General features: G+C 37.4%; 1 protein-coding gene across 1 annotated transcript in view; it reads right to left on the minus strand.

The window, feature by feature from the left end:
• Positions 1–210: 210 nt before the first annotated feature.
• The window catches only part of nphp4.2 (nephronophthisis 4, gene 2), a 33,229-nt gene continuing 10,329 nt past the window's right edge, over positions 211–23,110 (minus strand). Inside the window, 9 exon segments of the mRNA NM_001100238.1 lie at positions 211–370; positions 925–980; positions 6,223–6,361; positions 8,438–8,614; positions 12,331–12,457; positions 14,000–14,181; positions 15,087–15,223; positions 17,911–18,066; positions 20,937–21,001. Coding sequence (NP_001093708.1) covers positions 254–370; positions 925–980; positions 6,223–6,361; positions 8,438–8,614; positions 12,331–12,457; positions 14,000–14,181; positions 15,087–15,223; positions 17,911–18,066; positions 20,937–21,001 — 1,156 coding nt within the window. The 3' untranslated portion in view covers positions 211–253.

A 23,110-nucleotide genomic window follows, 5' to 3' on the forward strand; every position in this document is an offset into this window, starting at 1 on the left:
AAGGAAGTAGTTGAGTCGGGATCTGCTGCATTGCTGTTTTAGAAGAATGGCTTATTGCTGGGTAACGTGGAGATGTTGTCAGCTGGGATATTGACAACTAAAATAGCAATAAACGAGAAAGCCAAGAAAAAAAACCATTTACTTCATCTGGTATTTATTACATTCCTCAGCACATACCTATGGGCAAATAAACTCAATTCATGTAGTATATGTGTGTATATATATATTTTATTGATGACAATGATAAATTACATCATTTATCTTGATACATATAAAAAAAGGAATATGTCATCTTCATATGTTCCTTGTACAAATCGTTAATAAATGTGTTGCTTTTCATTTCAGTAGAAAGAGATAACCAACCTAAGTACTGAGCAAAGAAAAAAAAACAAAAAAACGAAAGAAAACAAAAGTGGGAAGGAGAAAGAGTGGAAAATAAAGTGGTGAGAAGATAGAAAAGGCACATTTTATGTAGTATATGTTTATGTTTCATTTTTATGTGACTCCTGGCTTGCAGAATGGATCAGACACCTTTTAAAGGGGTGGTTAACTTTCAAGATAACTTCTAGTATTATATTTAATAGCCAATTAATTGCACCTTTTCAATTGGGGTTCATTTTTTTTTTTTTAATAGTTTTTTAATTATTTGTCTTCTTCTGCTTTAGAAAATCACTTTCAATATCAAACTAAACTAAAAGTTAATTCAAAGGCAAACAACCCCAATAACCTTAGGCTCACTAAAGGATTATTTAAAATTCTACAATCACGTAGTACAATGATGCTTATAAGTTCATACCTCTATTGCTGCCTTTGTCAGTGTCATTTGTGCGAGTGGATCCATATTTCATGTTAATTTACTGAAACCAACAATATAAACTAGCAGACTTCCTTGCAGTGACATAAAACTTCAAACGTCATACTTACGGCAGGTCCTACTTGAGACTCTAGAGGAGAGAATGTTGTCTGTGCCATCAACTTGGCTATGGAGCAAAGAAAACGTAAATGTTAAGACACATGAATTATTCTGTGTATTAGCATTTAGAGACAGCTTTGTAAGTAAACAAGAGAATGCTATGAAGCCAAACTTTGCAAATATTAGAAAGTCATCTGTTAAGGTGGCGATACATGGAAGATTTAAGCTGTTGATGCAAGAACGATTCGGCAGCTTATTTGTCTGTGTATGACAACCCCAAACAGGCCTCCCTGATCAATATCTGGCCAAAAATCAGACAGGTGTTGATTAGTCAGGTTTGATTTCTCTTGTGGGATCTATGCCCATCATTGTAATTTGATCGTTTGGCCCTATTGACCACCCAAGATGCACATATCGGGGAAAAGATTTCCTCTTTTGGCAACCTTGACAAAGCTTTAGACTTTGAAAATGAAACATGCTATGTGAGTCCTATACAGTACAAGAAAAAAAAACACAGCTTGCACTGTTCTTATTTATAAGTTTGCCTTATGATCCCGTCTTTGGTAGTTTATCTGGTACAGACCTTGTCTGTCCTGGTGTGAGTTTTAGCGAGGACACTTCTAATGCTAGATTATGCAAAATGAGAATTATTTTTAGCACCCCTTTAAATCTACAACAGAAAGTCTAATGAAAAATGCTCCTGCATATTCTCCATCTTAGCAGCCAATTCACTATAATATTACAATTTTCTATAAGAAAGCACCTTCATCCCCACTCCTTGTTTCTATTGGGTAGACTAATGTGCTGTTAATGCCCCCTTTGCTATTTACATTTGTTCCACCTCTAATTATCTGTTACCTCTACCCAGATTATTCTAGTCTGCTTTTATAGACTATAGTATTGTGCAATTGTGCCTCTGAACAATATTATATTAGTGACTAAATATGTTAATTTTGATGTCCTACACTCTATTAGTGATCTCTTATTCACCACTATTTACACACAAATACTTATCATGTAAATTAAGCTCTTACACCAAGAAAATACTTTTACTTCCTCGCTTTCTAGAAATTATAAAACCCAATGAACCGTTGGTGCTTATTTTTACATATGGCAAAGTAATCAGTTCTGTAAAATATTAGTCTGTATAGTTTCCCTTTAAAAGGTACTGATTTGCTTCTCTTCTTTATGATTTTTTTTATAGTTTTTGCTATATTCTGGAAACTCTGGGCTTTATAACAGACAGCAAGTTAAAGATAAGCATTGATTACAACGATAATAATGAAACTGGCTACTGAAAGGATTTTTCTATTTTAACTGGTCTGTAAATAGCATGTGTATTTCCTAGACTAAATAGCAATGAATGACTGAGCATTTCTGTGTGTTAGGGAACAGTCAGTGATAGGTCAATGTTACAAGCTATTTCATTTTCTTGCTCTTTGATGCTCAATGAAACCAACCTGATTATTCTGTCTAAAGGTCATTGTGGGTTTAACGGCATTGATTTGCAGCATATTTTGCCATTAACAGTTATTTTACATTATTCTTCCTTCTTTAGAAGTTTTCTAATACAATAATTGAGAAGTGATGAATTCTTCATTATCTGATTTAACAGTTTTTTCCTGAAGTGATATTCAGTAATGCTGCTGTCTATAAAACATGGCCCTAGTTGACTTTTTTCTTTACTATCGAAATGAGAAAAAAATTGCGTTCCCAGTACAAGACAAACAGAAGACATGCCAGACCCAAAATATCCAGTTTCAGGTAGCTTTTCAAATGTTTAACCTAACCTAGCATAGTCTTATCCAGTAAGACATCCTAGGGACACTCCTTACTAAAAGTGAATCATGCATCTGACACTTCTGCCTTTAGCCACACATCATTCATGAAAATTCAATGTTTGTTCTACCATTTGGCCATAGAATATTTAAGCTTACAGCCCCATCAACCTGAGGATATCTACCTGGGTTTTCTACTTGTAAGGGCTGATTTACTAAAATTAGTTTTTTTATGGCCATCAAACTCATACGGTTGAACAAAATTTTGAGTTTACGCTCGAAAAATCACAAATGTTTTTACCCAAAAGTATCATTAAAACTCAAAACAATTCCAGTTTAAATGGACGTTTGTTTCCATGAGTCTTCTTTATTTTTCCCAAACAAGAATGGCTACAGCAGCCATTTTAGGAGCATTGGCGCTCATCCTTGGACACCCACAATAATTTGTTTAAGTTAGAATTGAAACTGGGAGAAATAGAAAGATGGGACTAACGTCCCCTTGAAAATGTGTGAAGTAGAAAACAATGATAGGATTAATTTACCCTTGAACTAGGTGAAATAGAAAACAATGGTGGGATTAACTTCCTCTGGAAAATGTGTCACTGACCATTCTATTCATCTACTATTCTAAGCCTCCACAGGACCAATGGAGCTCGACAGATCAAACCTGACAGATTTCTTTTTGATGTTTAGTTAATTTTATAACTTTAAATAAATAAATTACTTTATTTATTATATCATGAATTATGGGAGTTAATCTTGAAAAACTAGACTTGCACACACCAGGTAGACAGAATTAAATGAGGTCGGTTAGGCTGAATTAAAATCAGTTTAAAAGCAATGATGCTGATTGCTAATGGCTGTTTGATATTGGTACATCTGATATCATGGGGCATAGAATTTAAACATGTTATTATTATTAATGTTATGGAAAAGTCTGATACCAAAGGTCATTTGAGGTTAAAAAAGGTAATGTTAATTAGACACATACATACAAGGTTCATTGGGGCACCAAATATATGTCTTGTACAGACAAAGGAACCTAGTTTAAATAGATTATGGATAATCAGATTTGCAGAATGCCTGCCTGAGGATTTAGACTGACTCAGATTCAATTACTTGAGCAACCAAAGAAAATATGATCTGGATTATTAGAAAGTGTTGATCAATGAAGGATGAGTATCATTACACTATAAGGCTAATACCAAGGGAAAACTAAAACTAAGACATAAAAATCAGAACCAAATATAACAGCAAATATAGATTAAATAAGGTTTTATTGATTATTTTACACTAAGCCTGAGCAAATGAGCAAACAGTATAAGATATTTTTATGCCGCTTAAGAGTAAAGGACAAGGAGGATGTCAATTCAACAAATATTAAAAGTTTAGTCAAAATTATTTTCAGTAAACTGAGCTGTTGCTGGAAGGGGGTGGGAATAAATATCAGGGACAAAACAGCAATTGGAAAAGATTATTTTTGTTATATGAACTGTGACTGAGTTCAGCTTTTAGTGCCTTGGATACATATCATTTTATTTCTGATTACAAATGTGGAACTCATAAGAAATAAAATACTGTTGAATTATTCTGCGATGATGCAGTACCCTCTAGTGGGCAAACAGTATTTTACAGTATGCTCAATATCAAGGACACAGAGCAGGAGTATTAAAAGATACAAAAAACACTACTAACAAATTAAAAGAGCAGTAAACTCAATTGTAGCACCGACGATATGGATTCCAAATGATCTATGTTAGTGATATTATAATTATAAAAAGTATAGTACTTAATATTACTTTTTAATTTGCTAAACCTGATTTAAACTTGAAATAAACCCAATAGGATTGTTTTGCCACCAATACAGATTCATGCAGCTTAGTTACCCTCAAGTACAAGGTACTGTTTTATTATTACAGGGAAAAGGAAATAATTAAAAAAAAAAGAAAAAATTAAATTGTCTGCTTGAAATGGACTATGCGAGATGGCCTTCCTGTAATTCAGAGCTTTCTGAAAAAGGGATCCTATACCTGTATTTGGAATGTCTGCAAATACATTTATGAATAAAACTCATAAAGCAATAAAATTCAGAAATGAATTCACAAAAGTATACAGGCCCTTGACCAGTCCTCTCATTTTAATGCTCTGAAATGTAGTTCTCCGTTACATTTTACTGTAAAGCTCTATCAGGTTAGACTTGTTAATTCTTAAGACTGGTTAAAATTTGAAAAAAATTAAATGTGCAGTTGGTATTCAATCCAAACACTAATAATTTGCAACAATAACAAAAGGATCACCGACACCCTACAAATGTAGTTTGCTGTTGCACAAATATGGCTACAGTTGTTGCACTAATGGAAGGTACTTATGTCCACAGCAGTTCTTTGCACATTTGCATTCAGTGCCGATGTGGCCCTTCAGCATGCCTACTGGCGCTGGGGAACCCTTCGGCTACCACTACCTTGAAGGAAGCAGTAGCTCCAGGGTCAATATTGGCAGTTCACTTGCACCTAATGAATCACACTAAGAGGCACATTTACAAAAGCACGAACGCTCCGAGCGTATTTTTGCAGTTTTTTTCGGGCGTCCGTGCGACTTTTTCATACGCCGCACGACTTTTTCGGACGTTTGCACGAAAAAATCGGAAAGGTTTTACCGCTGTTTACAATTGTTCGGTACAAAAATTGTGTGACTTTTGGATGGCCAATACTATATTATCGTGACTAATACGATTTTTTCGTAAGCATTTTCGTGATATTTGCGATCTTCAGAAATTTTCGTTTCCAATCCGATTTTTTCCCATTCGTGATTCGGATTCGTAGATTAGTAAATGTGCCCCATAGTTATTTTGACACGAAAGCGGGAAACTATAACATCCTGACACAGACAGTTCCTAGCTAGCACCCACGCATCCAGTTCTGCAAACAGCCCAGTGAGGACCATGTATGGGCAGAAGTAAACTTTCTAATTAGTGTGAATGTAGAGGCTCAGATTTATGGCCTGGTCCTAGAGTGCCACTATTTTTGGGACACATTGCACCCAGCCACAATTGCTAGGTTAGTTATAAACAAGAGCACACTGGTGGGTTGGGTGGGGGGCTGTGGTTGGTCTAGCAAGTGAGCAAGGAGAGGCTTGGAGCACACACACATTGGAAGTCTGGCTCTGTCAATGCAGGCTATTCTTTACAGTATGTATTGTGGATAGACCACAGAAATGGCACACATTTCTTAAAAAAAAGAATGTAATGAATGATTTTCATACAGGTCAAAAGAAATATTTTGCCAAATCACATAAAAAATAGCAAGTTGCAAGAAATACTATGGCACAGCTATAGCATTATACAGTATAAACATGAAAGGCAAGCCCTGCTGTGAAGCCAGATTGGTGCTGCACTGAAAGCCATAACTGGAGCAGCAGTGTGGATAAGAGTACAGAAGTAGGCATGAATGCAAAAAATGCTCTAAATATATGCCTTCCCTACATTATCATTTGTGGCATTTCTGCAGACATTTATAAATACAAAACACTTACAATTTGATGTCTTTACATTTTTCTTGGATTGAATGAGCTCTTCATTGGCAGTTACTGCAGAGTCTCTGGTCTTTTCCAGTAGGTTCTCTGACCCAGAACAAAAGGTAAAATGCACTGTGCCAGATTCCACCTGTTGCACCTGGTAATATAAATAAGGGTAACACATTTGTGCATAGGTTTTCCCTGCATGCATTTTGTATTTCATACCAAAAAAAACAGCTATAGAGTCAAAATTAGCTCTTAGCGCAATAATATAATTAGCACAATAATTTTATTTAGTTACCATTACCATTTATTTATATCCTGTGTTTCTATACTTTTATTTATATCTTGTACCAATTATTAGTTTATTTGTTGATGCTGTTGGATGCTGTAGCTTGCTATCAGCTCTGCTGTATTTAGTCATATTTAATACAATAAATATGATATGAGAGGAATCCAATAGTTTGGCCCAATCGAATTACAACAGGAATAGGACCTGTCAGAGCAAGGACTGCATCAATAAAGCCCATATACACACACATTGTCTAAAATATGAATAAAAATATTGAAAGAAAAAACACACTCTATTCTATACTGATTTTTTGTGAATCCTGGCAACTGCAGCTAGCACCTTCAGAATGGGGATAGTGCCAATTCCACCAATGCAAGTGATGCAACTTATGATGGGAACCATGGAATTACCGTCACCCCAGCAGGTCAACCGGGTGCATTGGTACTTGGTGTAACTGTGCAAGATGTGTGTTTGGTTATAAGTAGTATCAATTTGCAATTTGTTATTTTACGGACACTTTCTGCAGCCAACAGTTGATTGAGAAGTGCATATCTAGAGGGTGACAAAGTGGCAATCACTACAGTAGAAAGCCGAGAAGCACACAGCAAGAACAAGAGATAAGTGTGGATATTTGGGAAGGCACAGAAGTTGCATGCATTAAAGAAAGACGCAGAAAAAAGGATAGGGATTACACATAGGAAGAGAGACAGAGGGGACAGGTGTGGGCACTAAGGATTATGTGAGCATGAAACAATTCTCTAGAGCTGTGTAGAAAGGGGGAAGCAAGCCCTTAGAGCTATTAAATATTAATAATATGTTTAAAGAATAAGTAAACCTTTTTTTTTTTCTATGAGTAAATTTACTCTAAACAGCCTCCAGAATTACCTACCTTTGTCCCAGCATTCTCTCTGGTTTGGTTCCTCAGTCAGAAGGTGTTCTTTTTTCTTTGCTTCAGTGTGCAGAGTAAAGCCCCGCCCCCACTTCCTGTTCAGTTCTCTCTTCAATTCCACAGGGTTGTCAGAGTGGAGAGCCTTCTGCACATGCCTGGAGGCAGCAGGAGACAGTCTGTGCATTAGCCAGGGTTTTGGTTTTTTTTGATGAGAGACCTGAACAGGAAGTGGGGGCGGGGCTTCACTCTGCACACCTAAGCAAAGAAAAAGGATACCTTCTGACTGTGGAAGCAGGTCAGAGAGAATGCTGAGACAAAGGTAGGTAATTCTGGAGGCTGTTTAGAGTAATTTTACTCATAGAAAAAAAAACGTTTACTTATTCTTTAAGAAGCATCACATTGTATTCCCTGGGTAAAGAAAATAGCAGTCTGTGTATTGGAAATCAAAACTCCAAACAAGAAATTCAAAGAAGAGGAAAAGTACTCTGAGAAGTAAACACTAAAATATGTGGTATAAAGAGAACACCCCCTAGTGATTACTGATGGACATGCCAACTAATAAAAAGTTATAGGCTATGACTAAGTGCAGGGTAAGCATGAAACGCATTAGGCCATATCTGTAAGGGGTTACTAATGGTTTTAAGGGATTGAAATAAAATTGTTAACTTTCCAGTGGTTTTTGAGACTTTTTCTTAGTTGTTGTATATTGTAAATGCTACATATATGGCACAGTCTCATTTTAAAGAGGCAGGAAATACTCACATGTATAGCAAAGTCTCCTACCTGCCAGAGCTATGCCTGTCCACGGGCAATTCAAAAATCCTACTCAGCCTCTCACCCTGGAGAGCACGTAAAATTAAAAAATGTAACTAATTATTGATATATAAATTATCCACAAATACCATTAGTTTACAGATGCATACATTTTATTTTTTAACATATCATAAAATATAATGTTTGTGCCTTGGAAAACTGGACATATTTCAAATACCATCTACAAAAAATCTCTTTTTTGTTCATCATAGCACTGCCATATCTATAATGGTGCTTACCTCTTCTGAGCTCATGTTAGCTGGCGGCATCTTGTATACTAAATTGCTGCTGGGGTTAGGATGAGGTCCTCCTTGAAGGGGTAAGGCCACTTCTGAAGAACCCTTTTCTAGAGAAGGGGTCCAAGCCGCCCAACGAATCATATGCATGTAAGATGTACTTGATGCTGCTGAAGGAGTCTAATGACAGAACATTATAAATATAAAAGTTACTTTTTCGAAATAAAAATGAATGGACTTTACATGAACATTCATCTTTCGGGTTAGGGTTAACTATACACAAGTTAAAAATTAAATGAAGCACAAGCAAAAACGGTTGGTCTGAGTTTAAGAAGTACTTCACATGGCGACTGATCAGGATGTTCAAGTCCTTTAAAATGAAGGATTTTTGGAAGCAGTATGGTTGCTTTGCATGAATTCTGTAAGTAATGGGTCTTTTAATACCGATTTTAAAGACATACTGAAAAGCAGAAAAGGGCATGATAGCCACTCTAAGCATAAACTGTAACATTCCCTATTTCTACTTTACAATGCCCTTACTGTTATATTTTCCCTCTTTCTCCATCATGTGGACTCCTGTAGTTTTTCTTTTGTTTATTCCTATGCTTACTACCTATCTCATTCAAGTGACTGTTCCTGTTTGCATTAGTTCAACTCTCCTGCCCTGGCATCTATTTATTTTACTCATCTTACCAATCTGATAGCTACTCCTTGTGCTACATACCTTTATATCTCTCTTTCACTTGCCACTCCTGTATAAACACACTTCCAACTTTACTCACAGCAGGAATCAATGTATACTACATGTACCTACCTATCCTCCCAGCCTCCTGTATGACAAATATCATACAAAGCCCACAGTATAAATTATCTCCCAATGGCGACTGCAGATTCTGATTTCAGACAACTGCCCAACATAAGCCTCCTTCTAAATTCATAGGCTTCTATACTCTCATTCCCCCAGGTCCTGTTATTTCCACATTTACATTATTAAAAGTGCAGATCTAAATAGAATACATCTTTACACAATTAGTGGGGTTCATATTATTTTCCAAGTATGAAAAACAAAATACACGATTAAAAGGCAGCTTTTTAAAATTCAGCCAGTGTTCTGTTGTTGTGCTGGAAAATTACACCACTGCCTGTTATTTTTATCACACAACCACTTTAATGTAAAGAATGATGTTCCTGTGCCGGAAAATAGGAAAAGATGAAAAGGGGAGATATGCGAGGCCAGAGTTTTATATGTCTGATAATGAGCTTGTTCAGCCAAGCAAAGTAAAACTAAACATCACTGTTCAGAGTATTTATAAAATGATTCTGCTTGATCCTTACATTTGCAAGGGATCCTAGAATGCAATTAATACGAAACAATAAATTCAGAGCCTTGTTATTTTGCAGTAACTAATTACCAGTTCTGCACACCATCTGGGAGAAAAATTGGTCCACTGTTACAGGAATATTTATTTTAGGTGATAGCGGAGTGGCTATTTTGCACCTTTATTTACCACAGTTTTAGAAATTTTGCCACAGTTATTCATACAAGCCCAGATTTGAAAAGGCAGCGGGCCATTTAGATCACTGTCAAACCATCTAGAACTGTTTGCCAACTCAGAAACCATTTTGTCAAATCCTGCAGTCAGTTCTACTTATGAGCTGTGCATGGTGTCCATGGTGCACTGGCCGATGAGGAAGTGGTGAGGGGTTGTGCTTCCTGCAATTCCCATCATTCAGGGTAACAATCTGAACAAACTACTGTAATAGGAAGGTGCCCATAGATGTATATCCACCCATTTATCCCAATGGGTCAGTCTGACATCAGGGTGTATGGACCAGGGTACAGTCACCTTTACTTGATTAAGAACATTTAACTTCTTGAGCCACTGATGATATTTTGGCCTTTTGGGTTTTAAAAATTTGTTCTGACACTCTCCATATATGCTCCATATATGCTTTTAGGTAGTTCTTTTTGAGAAATGACTTATTTTGTGTAACCCTCCCTGAAGACCAAAATGCTGTGAACTGCTAAATAAACGTTATCTTGGAAAAAAAGATCATCTTTTAGCCGAAGAATCATCCCAAACACATGGGCAAAATAATTCTGGAGTGGATGAAAAACAAAAAAGATAAAGAGGATCTCAGTACATACCTTGGCTATAGAGAGGGGGACATAAAAACAATGATTGTGTGTTTCTGGGAGTAATAAAATGATTTCCTTTAAAGAAGAAGGAAATGCATTTTGACATTTTAATGCCAATAGATTAGCCACATCAGTGCCACCTAGAACACTATATTAATCCTGCAGAAAGCTTTAACATACCTGAGTAAAGAGCCCTAGAAGCTTCTTCCATTTGTTTAAAATAGCAGCAGCCGTTTAAGCTTGTTCTTTGTAGCTTCCTACTGCAGCTCTAGTCTATATGAGTGAGTTTTATGAATTCTTATGGGTGGGGGGAGCAGTTGCACAGACTCTGGCCTTGGGAAAGTAGGATTTTTCTGAGAAAGGAAGCCTAATACCTGAAGAACATGTTTATACAAAGGAAGACAAGACATCCTGTGTTTCTTTTGATAGAGGACATTTTCTGTGAGTGCTTATTGCTGTATTTACATAGACCTGATAAAGCTTACTTCTGAATACTGCTGCGTATGGAAAGTGGGATCTAATGGCACCAATCAAGTCTGAGAATAGCTCAAAAGAAGCCTCAGCTGTAAATGTAAGTTTACCTTGATGGGTGTTAATGCTTGCATGAATATGAGCAATGCAGTTGTATTTATACAACTGTACCAGCAAACATTTCATATTATAGAAAGCTGTTTGACAGCAGATATTCAATTCTTCTTCTTTAACCTTTCATGCCTCACCACTTTGCACCCGACCATAGATCTCTCCACAATGCTAAAATACTTATCCACCATTGTTCTTATTATTCTCTACTTATATAGCATTGCCTTATGGTCAACTTCATCAGCGTCCAATAAGCAAGCCTGTATGTTTTTGGAGTGTAGAATGAAATTGAACTACCCATAAAAACCCACACAATATAAGGAGAACATACGTGACCATATGTATATAGTGAGCTGATGTAGGGTAGGTCTGCTAATATACAGACAGAGTTGTAACGGTAATTCAGATAAACATGGTGCACCCAGATACAAACTCTTTCCATTGTAAGGAATGGCATTCCTCCAAAACACCACACTGTACTGGGATATATGTTACATTTAAAGCCTGCTTTATCTGTATATGTACTGTAATTTTTATTTAGTTGCAGGCTTTTTTGGTCAAAAAATTCAGCTGTGGTGAGTTAAACTGAAGCATCCAGCCCACACAGCTGCACAACTTCTTTGTACTATTTTGTAGACCTTACTTTCTCTTAGGAAACCTACACAAACATTGGAGTAATCTTTATCTATTTGTTAAAGTTGTGTAACTGCTGCTGAATATTTCTTCTATTATACACTGCCACAAACTCTTCTATTTCTCTTCTCTACATTACGAGAAGATAAAGAAATAGCAAAGTAGCCATATGACTTTTTTAAAAATAACTTTATTAAAAAGATCAAAAGATTTGTTCCTCGCAATACCTGCTGTAATTACACAAAAGGAGGACAGATCATTAATCTTCCATTACAAAAAAAAACAAAAAGCTTCTGCTGATTGACCAGATGTGTAACCGAAAGTAATTGCATCCCACAAACCCTTATATGTAGCCTCACAAAGCCCCCTGACCCACCAGCAGGTGTTGAGTATGCCAATTCCATTTCTGACCTTGAATGCCCATTAATGCATCATTATTGCTTATTCTATATTAACTCCAATGATCACTTGGGCATTCCTTCTTTTATTAGAAAGTGCATGACCTTTGGATAATTTATGAACTATCTAAATTGTACAGTACCTTACTGTGGATTCCATTGGGGATAGAAAAGACATACTCGAGCAGAAAGACAAGTGCAAAGCCACGGTGATTAACCATTTCAGGCAGGCGTATACGACTCCTCAGGACTAGTGCTTGCACTGTGGAGCTGTTGGAAAGAATATACTATGATACCCTATAAAGAATTATTTTTCTAAATGAACAATTACATTAAACAATTAAATGTCTCGTATTTAGGAAATTTTTGAAAAGATTTTACTGCACTAATGCACAACCGAAAACCAACACAGCATTTAAATATAATAAATGGAAGCTGAAAAAAGCTGATATGTGTACATGTAAAACGATAAGACTAATTTTTTAGTCTTTTTTGGCACAATATCCTCTTTTACCGTAAGCTTCACACACAGAAAAGGGCAGTCCCTATGAAAGCAATTAGCTTATAACACAATTATTAATTTTAATCAATCACAAAAGAACTTGAACAAGTGGAAAGTAGCCGTATGGCTTGTGCTTTTAATAGCTACTGTAACATTTCTGTAGAATAAAATTTGCAAAGCTTGTGACTTTGCTGTGTTGACGAGTGCAACTATTTTTGGCCATGCATTATCCCAACTTTCAGTATTTCAATGTGCTAATACTTAATACATATAATGATAAATCAGGATTGGTCCAGCTAATAATTAAAAATTGGGGATACTTGAAACTTTTAGATTTTGTTTGCACCCAGTGTCTAAAGAGCTTCCTGAAAAGAGCGAATTTTCAGTAGGCATCGAAATTACAGTACTTGTTGATGTTTCATAACCATTAAAAATAAGAAGGCATATTGTCACCAAGTCAGCCATCTATTAGTCTTCGACACTAGAAGGAGTCAGAAAGGTTAGTCTAGAAGGAAGTCTGTAGTGTACCCCCCCCTCCAAAAAAAAAAAAAACCCACAGTTGAATTATCCCCTGCAGATGTGCAGATTACTGCCATGTGTATAAGCTACTGTACATTAGCCAACAAGCAGCTGTTACATATTGCCCAGCTAAGCTCTGTCCACTTACTCCCTCACATTGTTCCACTCACTTTCAATGAGGCTAACAAACTTAAATGTTTTAATAAGCTGGAAAAATTAATACATAAAGTTGTCAGAAACAATTCTCATTGAATTTTACTGAACCTTCACAGCTTTTACTTGCTGGGTATGTACTGGCGACGTTTTGTGGATTTATTCTTAATTAAATACCAACTATTCGTGGTTATTCTCAAGTATATTCACATTTGTGTTTTTTCACGAGCTGTGAAAAAAACACAATCTTGAATTTTGATAAATCGGCCCCTTGCGGTGAACTATATAGGAAACCTGAAATGATGTCCTAAAATGAACACTGTATGCCATAGCTTTGTAGCCCATAGAAATCAATCAACAGTAAGATTTTACAATTAAGATTATTAAGACTGTTTAATATGCAGTCACAATAATAAAAGCAAAGTTTAATTCATTACCTATGGTTAAAAATGCTGGGGCAAAACCTGACAGTTTATATGTTTAACCTAGTTTGTTCCCACTGATATTATGTATGGGACTCAAGTTGACTGAGGGGCTCTGCTTTTAACATTTCAAAAGCACCTTATTAAAATTTTCCTAGTCAAAAAATACTGCACAAATTAGCAAATATACTAACAAATGGTTTGATTTCTAAATACCTTAATTTTTGTTGGGTGACATTTTTCTTTAAACTGGTTGTGGAATGTCCTCTCATCATTTCAGCCTCTGGGACTACAACAACAATCTGTGGCTTTTGCACAAATACCCAGCCATTGTGAACACCAATATGCAGTCTTCGTTCTTGAATTGACACACAGCCTCCATTGATATTGCCATCATCCTGTTAAAATAAATCTAAAAATTACATATTTTATAAGCAAAGCATCATTAATACTTTAGTGTAAATAATGCAGTGCTATACTTCTATACCATACATTGCATTAATAATACAATACCATATATTGGGTACATTTTCCAAAGATTTATCACCTAAGGCTACATGAACATGTTCTAATGCTACTACTGACCACCCCCATAGATCAAATAATAACTGCAAATCTACTAAGCACCAACAGACTGGTAGTGAGTGTCACATTAAGGGGCCATACAAGCTACACCTCCATGACCATAAATTGGGGACTAACAAGCATTACATTCAGACTAAGACACTTGTTCCTGAAATCAACCAGCCAGTTTGGAAAATGTTGGTTGAGAAACTAGCAAAACAGATAATTTGTGTTGATAACCTTGATACACGGATTGTACACCTCTTTTGAAGGGCCAGATCCTACATCTGTAAAGATACTACAGAATATTGATACACCCTAAAGTAACGATTCCGATAGGAGAGGAGTAATGTGCGTTCTCAAAATATATTGAAATAAAAGAGACCAAATGCACATGTTCTAAACCGAGAAAAGTCTAAAAGCTTTGCAATTTTGTATGTGCACTGGCATCATCTAACACCAGCTGTGCTATAATATGGCAAGTTATAAGTTATCCTGCATGCTTAATCCCTTAAACATGTTTTATTCAGTTAATAGCGATCACTGAAACAATTTAGAGATTATAACTCTAATTGGGTAAAGAGGTAGTAAAAATAATAAGGGAAATACTTTATGTATATTTATAGTTTCATTCTGCTTGTTGGGCTCTTGCAAATGAAAATTACATTGATGCGCTGCAGTTGTGGGTGTTGGATTCGGTTTATGAATAGTCAGTGAATTTCAGTCCGTAGGAATTTACCTTAGGTAGCCAGTCATTGTTAACTAGCACTGTCAGCTCCTCCTCAAACTTCTCCAGTGAAGGATAGAGAAACAAACAGATTTGATCTAAGTAACAAACAACAGTCTTCTGCACATGAGGTTTTTTTAAAGCATCACCTGAAAAACACATTAACATAAAGGAAAAAATGAAGATGTTGATATCAGCTTTAACATTTTTAACACTTTGTATGCTACAGAAAAAGTGAATAATGTACCTGCTGTTACAAAGGAGTTCCATGAGCATATAATGGTACGAGGCTGAAGGCTGAGTGCTTTTATACAGCTCATGGAACTCTCAGATGACTTCTAATATTCTGATATTTTAGACGTTACAAGGGTGCATTATTTATTAAAATCTGCAAGTTTCAGTGAGTCATTTAACAAATTACATCTAGAAGCACGGTTTATAAGGATATAATTTACAGGATATTCATGATATACTGTACGTGGCCATACATGGGACAATAAACTGTGCATGCGAGTACTTTTTATGTAAAGAAAATACCCTAAGCAGGTGCCATGGCTTCTAAATCATTTCTGCTTTTTACAGCTTTGCTAAAGTATTCACCCCACTTGGCATTTTTCATGTTTTGTTACATTTGAACCTGTAATTTAAAGGTTTTTTAATCTTATTTCATGCGATGGATCTGCACAAAATAGTCTAATTGGTGAAGTGAAATGAGTAAAATATATATAAAAAAGAATTAAATTTTTTTAAAAAAAACTGAAAATTGGCATGTGCATGTGTATTCACCCCCTTTACCATGAAGCCATTAAAAAGTCCTGGTGCAACCAAATACCTTCAAAAGTCACATAATTAGTGAAATGAAGTCCACCTGGGTGCAATCTAACGGTCACATGATCTGTCAGTATAAACACACCCTTTCTGAAAGGCCCCAGAGGCTTCAACCCCACTAAGCAAGAGGCATTGCCCCATGAAGGTGCTCTCCAAAGAAGTCAGGGACAAAGTTGTTGAGAAGTACAAGTCAGGGCTGGGCTATTAAAAATATCCAGATCTTTGAGGATCCCCCGGAGCACCATCAAATCCATCAATCTTCAAATGGAAAGAACATGGTACCACAACTAACCTGCTAAGAGAGGGCCGCCCACCCAAACTTACAGACCAGGCAAGGAGGGCATTAATCAGAGACGCAGCACAGAGAACAAAAGTAACCCTGGAGGAGTTCCACAGCAGAAACTGGAGTATCTGTCTATAGAACCATAATAAGCTGCACACTCCATAGAGCTGGGCTTTATGTAAGAGTGGGCAGAAAAAAGCCATTACTTAACGTTAAAAATAAGAAGGTACGTTTTGAGTTTGCCAAAAGGCATGTGGGCGACTCCCTTAATATATGGAGGAAGGTGCTTTGGTCAGATGAGACTAAAATTGAACTTTTCAGCCACCAAGGAAGATGCTATGTCTAGCAAACACCCCAAGAACACCATTGCCACAGTGAAACATGGTGGTGGCAGCATCATGATGTGGGGATGTTTTTCAGCAGCAGGGATTGGGAAACCGGTCTGAGTCAAGGGAAAGATGGATGGTGCTAAATACAGGGATATTCTTGAACAAAACCTGTGTCAGTCTGCCTGTGATTTGAGACTGAGACAAAGGTTCACCTTCCAGCAGGACAATGACCCAAAGCATACTGCTAAAGCAACACTCGAGTGGTTTAAGGGGAAACATTTAAATGTGTTGGAATGGCCTAGTCAAAGTCCAGACCTTAATCCAATTGAGAATCTGTAGTCAGACTTGAAGATTGCTGTTAACAAGCGAAAACCATCCAACAAGAGCTGGAGCAGTTTTGTCTTGAGGAATGGGCAAAAATCCCAGTGGCAAGATGTGGCAAGCTCATAAAGACTACAAATTATTGACTTTTGGGGGGGGGGGGGGAACAGTTACGCACACTGAAGTTTTCTGTTATTTTGTCCTATTTGTTGTTTGCTTCAAAATAACAAAAACAATACATCTTCAAAGTTGTAGGCATGTTCTGTAAATGAAATGGTGCAAACTCTAAAAACAATCCATTTTAATTCTCAGTTGTGAGGCAACAAAACATGAAAAATGCCAAGGGGGCAAACATGCAAAGCACTGTAAGTGAAACATATTCTGTTTAGGAACTGCCAATTCCATAACAAGGTATAGAAACATCTTAACTGGTTTGTGCATGTCTGTCTCACGTTGCCATTACACCAAAATAAAGCACAGGCAAAAATTACATGGCATAATCTAAAAGGCCCCTTATTAAGATTCACAGATTGACGGTTACACAGTATATTATATTAAATGTAGGTGTTTACAATTAATGTCATATACTGACAAACTAGTCAAACACATTTTAGGCCAAGACATAATTTAAAAAAAATGAAAGGGCACATATAAAGAGCCACCCCAAAAGCAGGAAAAGACTTTAATATAGCAGCCCCTGAGGTACCTGGACATGCTGCCCATTTCATTCTCCTCTCAGCATACTAACATTTCCTAGAGAGAGAAAAAAGCAGCATGCTCATGAAACCTCATATGCCTATATTATTTAAATGAATACAGATTTAGATGGATGGTAGCTAGGTTGATAACAGACAAATTTATGACTTTAAAGATAGAAAAAGACAGACTGTAATCAGTACAGCCCTCACGACCAATGCCCCAATTATTTGGCACCACTATACAAACAAAGACATATAATAAACCTATGTATTGCATTTTGTGTGTGAGAAATGCATCATACAAAAAGTCAATAACTATAATGAACAGAAGGTACAATCACAATAAGTTGTCCACATTATCCAAATTAATATTTTACCTGATTCATCAGATGATGGTATAATCCCAGGGATTGTCTCAGAGCCAGAAACGAGCACGTTTTCTGGGAGCAAGTGGGCAACTGTCTGTAAGACTTTGTGTGGTCGCACAGAGTACTGAATGGAGGTATTTTCAAGTAATGTCATTTGTTGATTTACTAGGCACAGGAAAACACTTTATGTTAGATCAGTATATAATGTATAAGGAGACATATTATTTACAAAGCAAGAAAGTGTCAGTGCGTACTCTTAAACATATAAAAGGATTGTGCTTTAAAAAGTTGTGTTTCTGGTTATTTTATTTCAATATCCCCCAAAACCCTACTTGCTCTTCCCTGATCTGTTCCACTTCCTGCTGACTTAATTCTTCAGATGTGCAGGGGAACCAACAGCACTCAGCAGGCTGCACTATGAGAAATAAACCAATCAGCAGCTAGGCATACTTAGGGAACTAAAGCCTGTCTTTGCTTGTGTGACAGCCAATCACAGCCCTGCAATGTCCTACTGTGCTTCTGGCAGGGACTGTTAGGCCCACCCTTTATTTGAAACACAGACAGGGACCAGAAGTGATGTATAGGGAGCTCCAATAAAGGGGGAATTTTTAAAAATTGTTGATAATATTTAGCCCAGAGCTTTAAATAGCAAGTGACATTAAATGAGTACAAAATGGCTTCAAAGGATGGCAGAAGACATATGCCAAAATATCCACAGGGGTGAACTCTGATCAGTCCTTTCGTATTCCTAAAATATGATAGATTTCAATATTTCAAACTGAAAAAACACAAGTAACCCCTAGCACCACTCCCAGTCAGGCAGCAAGGTGTGCATAATGGGAATGAGCCAAAGGGCTACCAAGTGCCGCTCTGCTGCTTTTTCTCATCTTATAGGAATCAATGGCTCACAGCGTGATGGGGACATTACAGGCTACAAATAACTTCAGAGGCACCTCAGTAGTGTAAAGCAAACTTGCAATTACTTTTATAACAGTGGATATATGAAGGAAAATTAAGAACATTTATCGTTGATATGTTTTCTGCCTTTTTTTGCTAGTTTTCCTTCAGGCTGATTTACAAACTTTCCAAGACTTCATTTTATGCTAGATTTTCAAGCAGTAAAAGATAAATTGAAGTGTTCTTCCTTGCACAGAAGGGTTATTTATTGCTTGCTTTGCAGTAGCAGTGTCATTATTGTATTATTCTGCAATTACCCAACAGTATAAAACAAAACAAGGGCTAAGTTCAATAACGGATTTCTGGGAGTCATTATATATTATCTTCCCTGACAATGCGTTATGTGTTAAAATCCAGACAAGAATATGTTACAGAAGAGCATGACTAATGGTGGCCATACATTATAAGATCTGCTCGTTTGGCATGCGGTTTGCCAAACAAGCAGATCTTTCCACCGATATGCCCGCCTAAGGTGAGCAGTACTGTAGTAATCTGATCGTTTGGCCCTTGGGCCAAACAATCAAACTACAATGACGGAAATAGTACCTGTTGGAGCAAGGACTGCATTAATGAGCCGATGGACTGCAACAATGATCCGACAGAAAACTCAAACCTGCCCAAACGATATCTGGTCAATTTTAGGGCAGATATCAATCGGTTAGGCCTGTCGGGGGTACCCATGCAGGGACAGATAAGCTGTCAAATTCGTTCTGAAGGACCCGCTTAAATCTGCCCGTGTATTGCCACTTTTACATGTTAGCACAGATATATTTCATGGTAACGAGTGTCAGTCTCTAAGATGGAAGGCATTCATATTTCCATGTCCACCTTGGGGTGAAGGCAGTAGATTGTGTTTTTTCAGCTGACATATACATGTATGGAGAAAATGCAGATACTCTGTCTTCTGTGTTGGGTGTGCACTGGCAAATAAGGCATTGGGCTGTCTGTGTGTAAACAAAGCAGATATTGGTGCAGAAACATGAAAGTATGCATTTTTTCACCAAAATTCCCTCGTTGTTATGCACTAATAGGCAAAATTTATGCCCCAAGGAGTTGAAGACAGCACAGATTTTTTAAGAAAGCAGAGAAAACCCAGAATGTGCCATTGGCCTTATGGCTAGTCATGTCTGAAACTAGGCTAATGCTCAGTATTTGTAAGGTGGGTGGGATGAAATAGGAAAACAAAAATGTTGGAATTGTCAGAGCACCACGGAAAACAAAACTGTCAACACAATGTTACAGTCGATATAGTGTGATCGGTTCAGAAGGGTAATGATTGAAATAAAATGTGCTTCCATTTATGGGATGTATTGTCTCTGCCCTCAAAGTGGATACAGCAGATGACAGTTCCACAAAGCACAAAGTCACATTTTTCTGCCAGCAATGCATTCAGTTCGGAGAAGGCAAGCTTTATCCCACTATAACAAGGAAAGACAGCTTCTTCTTATAGTGCATAGAAGCTTGAAATAACTCACGCTCCATAGGTAACCTGTGTGAAATTCAGCTGCCGTTTCCTTGAAATGCAATGAATTTATGTTTTTACACTCTGTGGATTCATTCCTACATAGACATTGATAGAAACAATACTTTTATAATTAAGGTACAGGTATAGGACCCATTATCCAGAATGCTCAGGACCTCGGCTTTTCCGGATAAGGGGTCTTTCCGTAATTCGGATCTCCTACATTAAGTCTGTTAAAGAAATTATTTATACAGTAATTAAACCCAATAGGATTGTTTTGGCTCCAATAAGGATTAATTATATCTTAGTTAGAATCAAGTCCAATGTACTGTTTTATTATTACAGAGAAAAAGGAAATCATTTATAAAAATGTGAATTATTTGATTAAAATGGAGTCTATGGAAGATAACCTTTCCGTAATTCGGAACTTTCTAGATAATGGGTTTCCGGATAAGGGGTCCGATACCTGTACTAAAATGCACTGCTCCTTACGTTCCATCAAATATGGACATTTACAGTGTTATTTTCTGAACAGATACAAAACTAAATCATGTTCACAGAACACATTTAGGTTGTCAGTAGGTATTCAAGCACAAATTACATTAGCCTCACTTACATTCATTAGGATCTTTGAGCGTTGGATGCAAAAGACTTCGAGGTGTTCCATAATAAAGTTTTAACCTGAAAACAGAGTTTATTTATTATTATAATTTATGAGAAACACAAGAGATAAAAGCACAATAACCCAAGAAATAATTCTAACAAACCTTTTTCCTAAGAAACTGTAAACAATTCCAACAGTCATAGGGTGCTAAAGGTCTATTTGATCATGCCTAGTAAAGGGCAATGTTTGCCATCCAACAGAACTGTGGATTCTTTGGGAAACAATTACAGTTATCTCGGATAAGAGACTATTGCCAAGATGGTGGCCATCCTTTTTTTAATGTTTTTTCATTGAAAAGGTTGACACTAACTGGCATTGCTATATCCAGAACTGTCCACCTGCAGGCAGCAGGCTAGGCGTCACCCTAACAAAGGTGTTATTGCTGTAAAGCAAGGTGGGAACCTTACCTTATGTGGCACCTTACCCAGGGCAGCAACTAGTCAGCTTAATGAGTTTCTTAGCTGAACTTTCATGTTTTTATCTGTAAATACCCTACCCTAGCATCCTTACCCCTGCAGCCTCAGTCCTGTGTCCCTCAGCATGTCCCACATGTACACACACCTATCAGATTTATAATAATCTGGTTCCTGAACATGTGAAATAGTAAATATTTATCCCACTGCATGGTAAATAATGAGCCAACATGACAACTCTTGTTTTTCGTTTCATTTCTTATGCAAAAAGAATAAAGTAATATCGTAAAGACATTGGGGCTGATTCCGAAAAAACAAGTGATATTTATAGCATGCATTAAAAATAATATCACTTCTTATATTTTGAGAATTAATGATCAATTCACTAAAAAGGCACTTGTCAGAATTAAGAAGCTATGTTATTGTCGTTATTTATCTGGCGATGACATATTTTTAAGCGTTATTTTAAACCATGCAATATATTTATGCGTTATTTCATAGCACAATATAAGCGCACACTATTACGCGCGTACCAGTTACTTCCTGAAAACTACTGTTCTGAAAATTACCATTTCCCTGAAAACTGGAGGCTGCATCACTCTAGGGCAGTGCTGTCCAACTGGCGGCCCGCGACCCCCCTCTGTGTGGCCCCCCACCTGTCTGGCTGCTTTGATGGCTTACTCTTGTGTAAGCTTTAAATGGTATCAGTACTGTGATTAACTGGCCCCTCCTGCATGGTTCTCACCTCAGATTCAGGCTGTAATCAGGCTGTATTGTTTAAATATGTAATCCCCTGTGTTGTTCACACCTTTTAATCTCTGCATTGTTCACCCCCTGCAGTGTTCACACCTCAGGCTCAGGCTGTAATCACCCACATTGTTCCCCTGTTCACACCTCAGGAGCAGTAGAAACCCACAAATAATCCCTGCACACTACAAAAAGAACATATACTGAGGTGGTACTGCAATTAAAAAGTTTTTTAATATATAGTTATTGTGCAGACTGTAGGAGCAGTGCCAGCATTGTGTCACTGTAGGCTGCCTGTGTGTGCCATACACACAGGCACCATAGGGCAAGCAGAGTATGGCACACACAGGCAGGGTAGAGAAGGCAGAGTATGGCACACACAGGCAGAGTATGGCACACACAGGCAGAGTATGGCACACACAGGCAGAGTATGGCACACACAGGCCAAGTATGGCACAAACCAGCCAAGAATGGCAAACACAGTGAAAGTATGGCACACACAGGCAGGGTAGGGCAGGCAGAGTATGGCACACACAGGCAGGGTAGGGTAGGGCAGGCAAAGTATGGCACACACAGGCCAAGTATAGCACAAACTAGCCAAGTATGGCACACAGGCAGGGTAGGGAAGGCAGAGTATGGCACACACAGGCAGGGTAGGGAAGGCAGAGTCTGGCATACGCAGGCAGGGTAGGGCAGGCAGAGTATGGCAGGTTTTTGCTGTACTACAACCATTAATATGGGTATGGTCATGTGATAACATGGGTGTGGTTTCAAGTGGGTGCGGTTTCAAAAAGGGGAGTGGTCAAAACTGGCTTCCATTATCGGCCCTCCACCACGTAGGTCGGAAAAATTCCGGCCCTCGGTACAACAGAAGTTGGACAGCACTGCTCTAGGGCAATCATATTCTTGAAAAAATCCGACTGCAAACTCCATCTTGTCACCACAGACAATCACCAGCTGCAATTT

This window comes from Xenopus tropicalis, chromosome 7, assembly GCF_000004195.4.
Source record: "Xenopus tropicalis strain Nigerian chromosome 7, UCB_Xtro_10.0, whole genome shotgun sequence".
NCBI classification, from domain to species: domain Eukaryota; kingdom Metazoa; phylum Chordata; class Amphibia; order Anura; family Pipidae; genus Xenopus; species Xenopus tropicalis.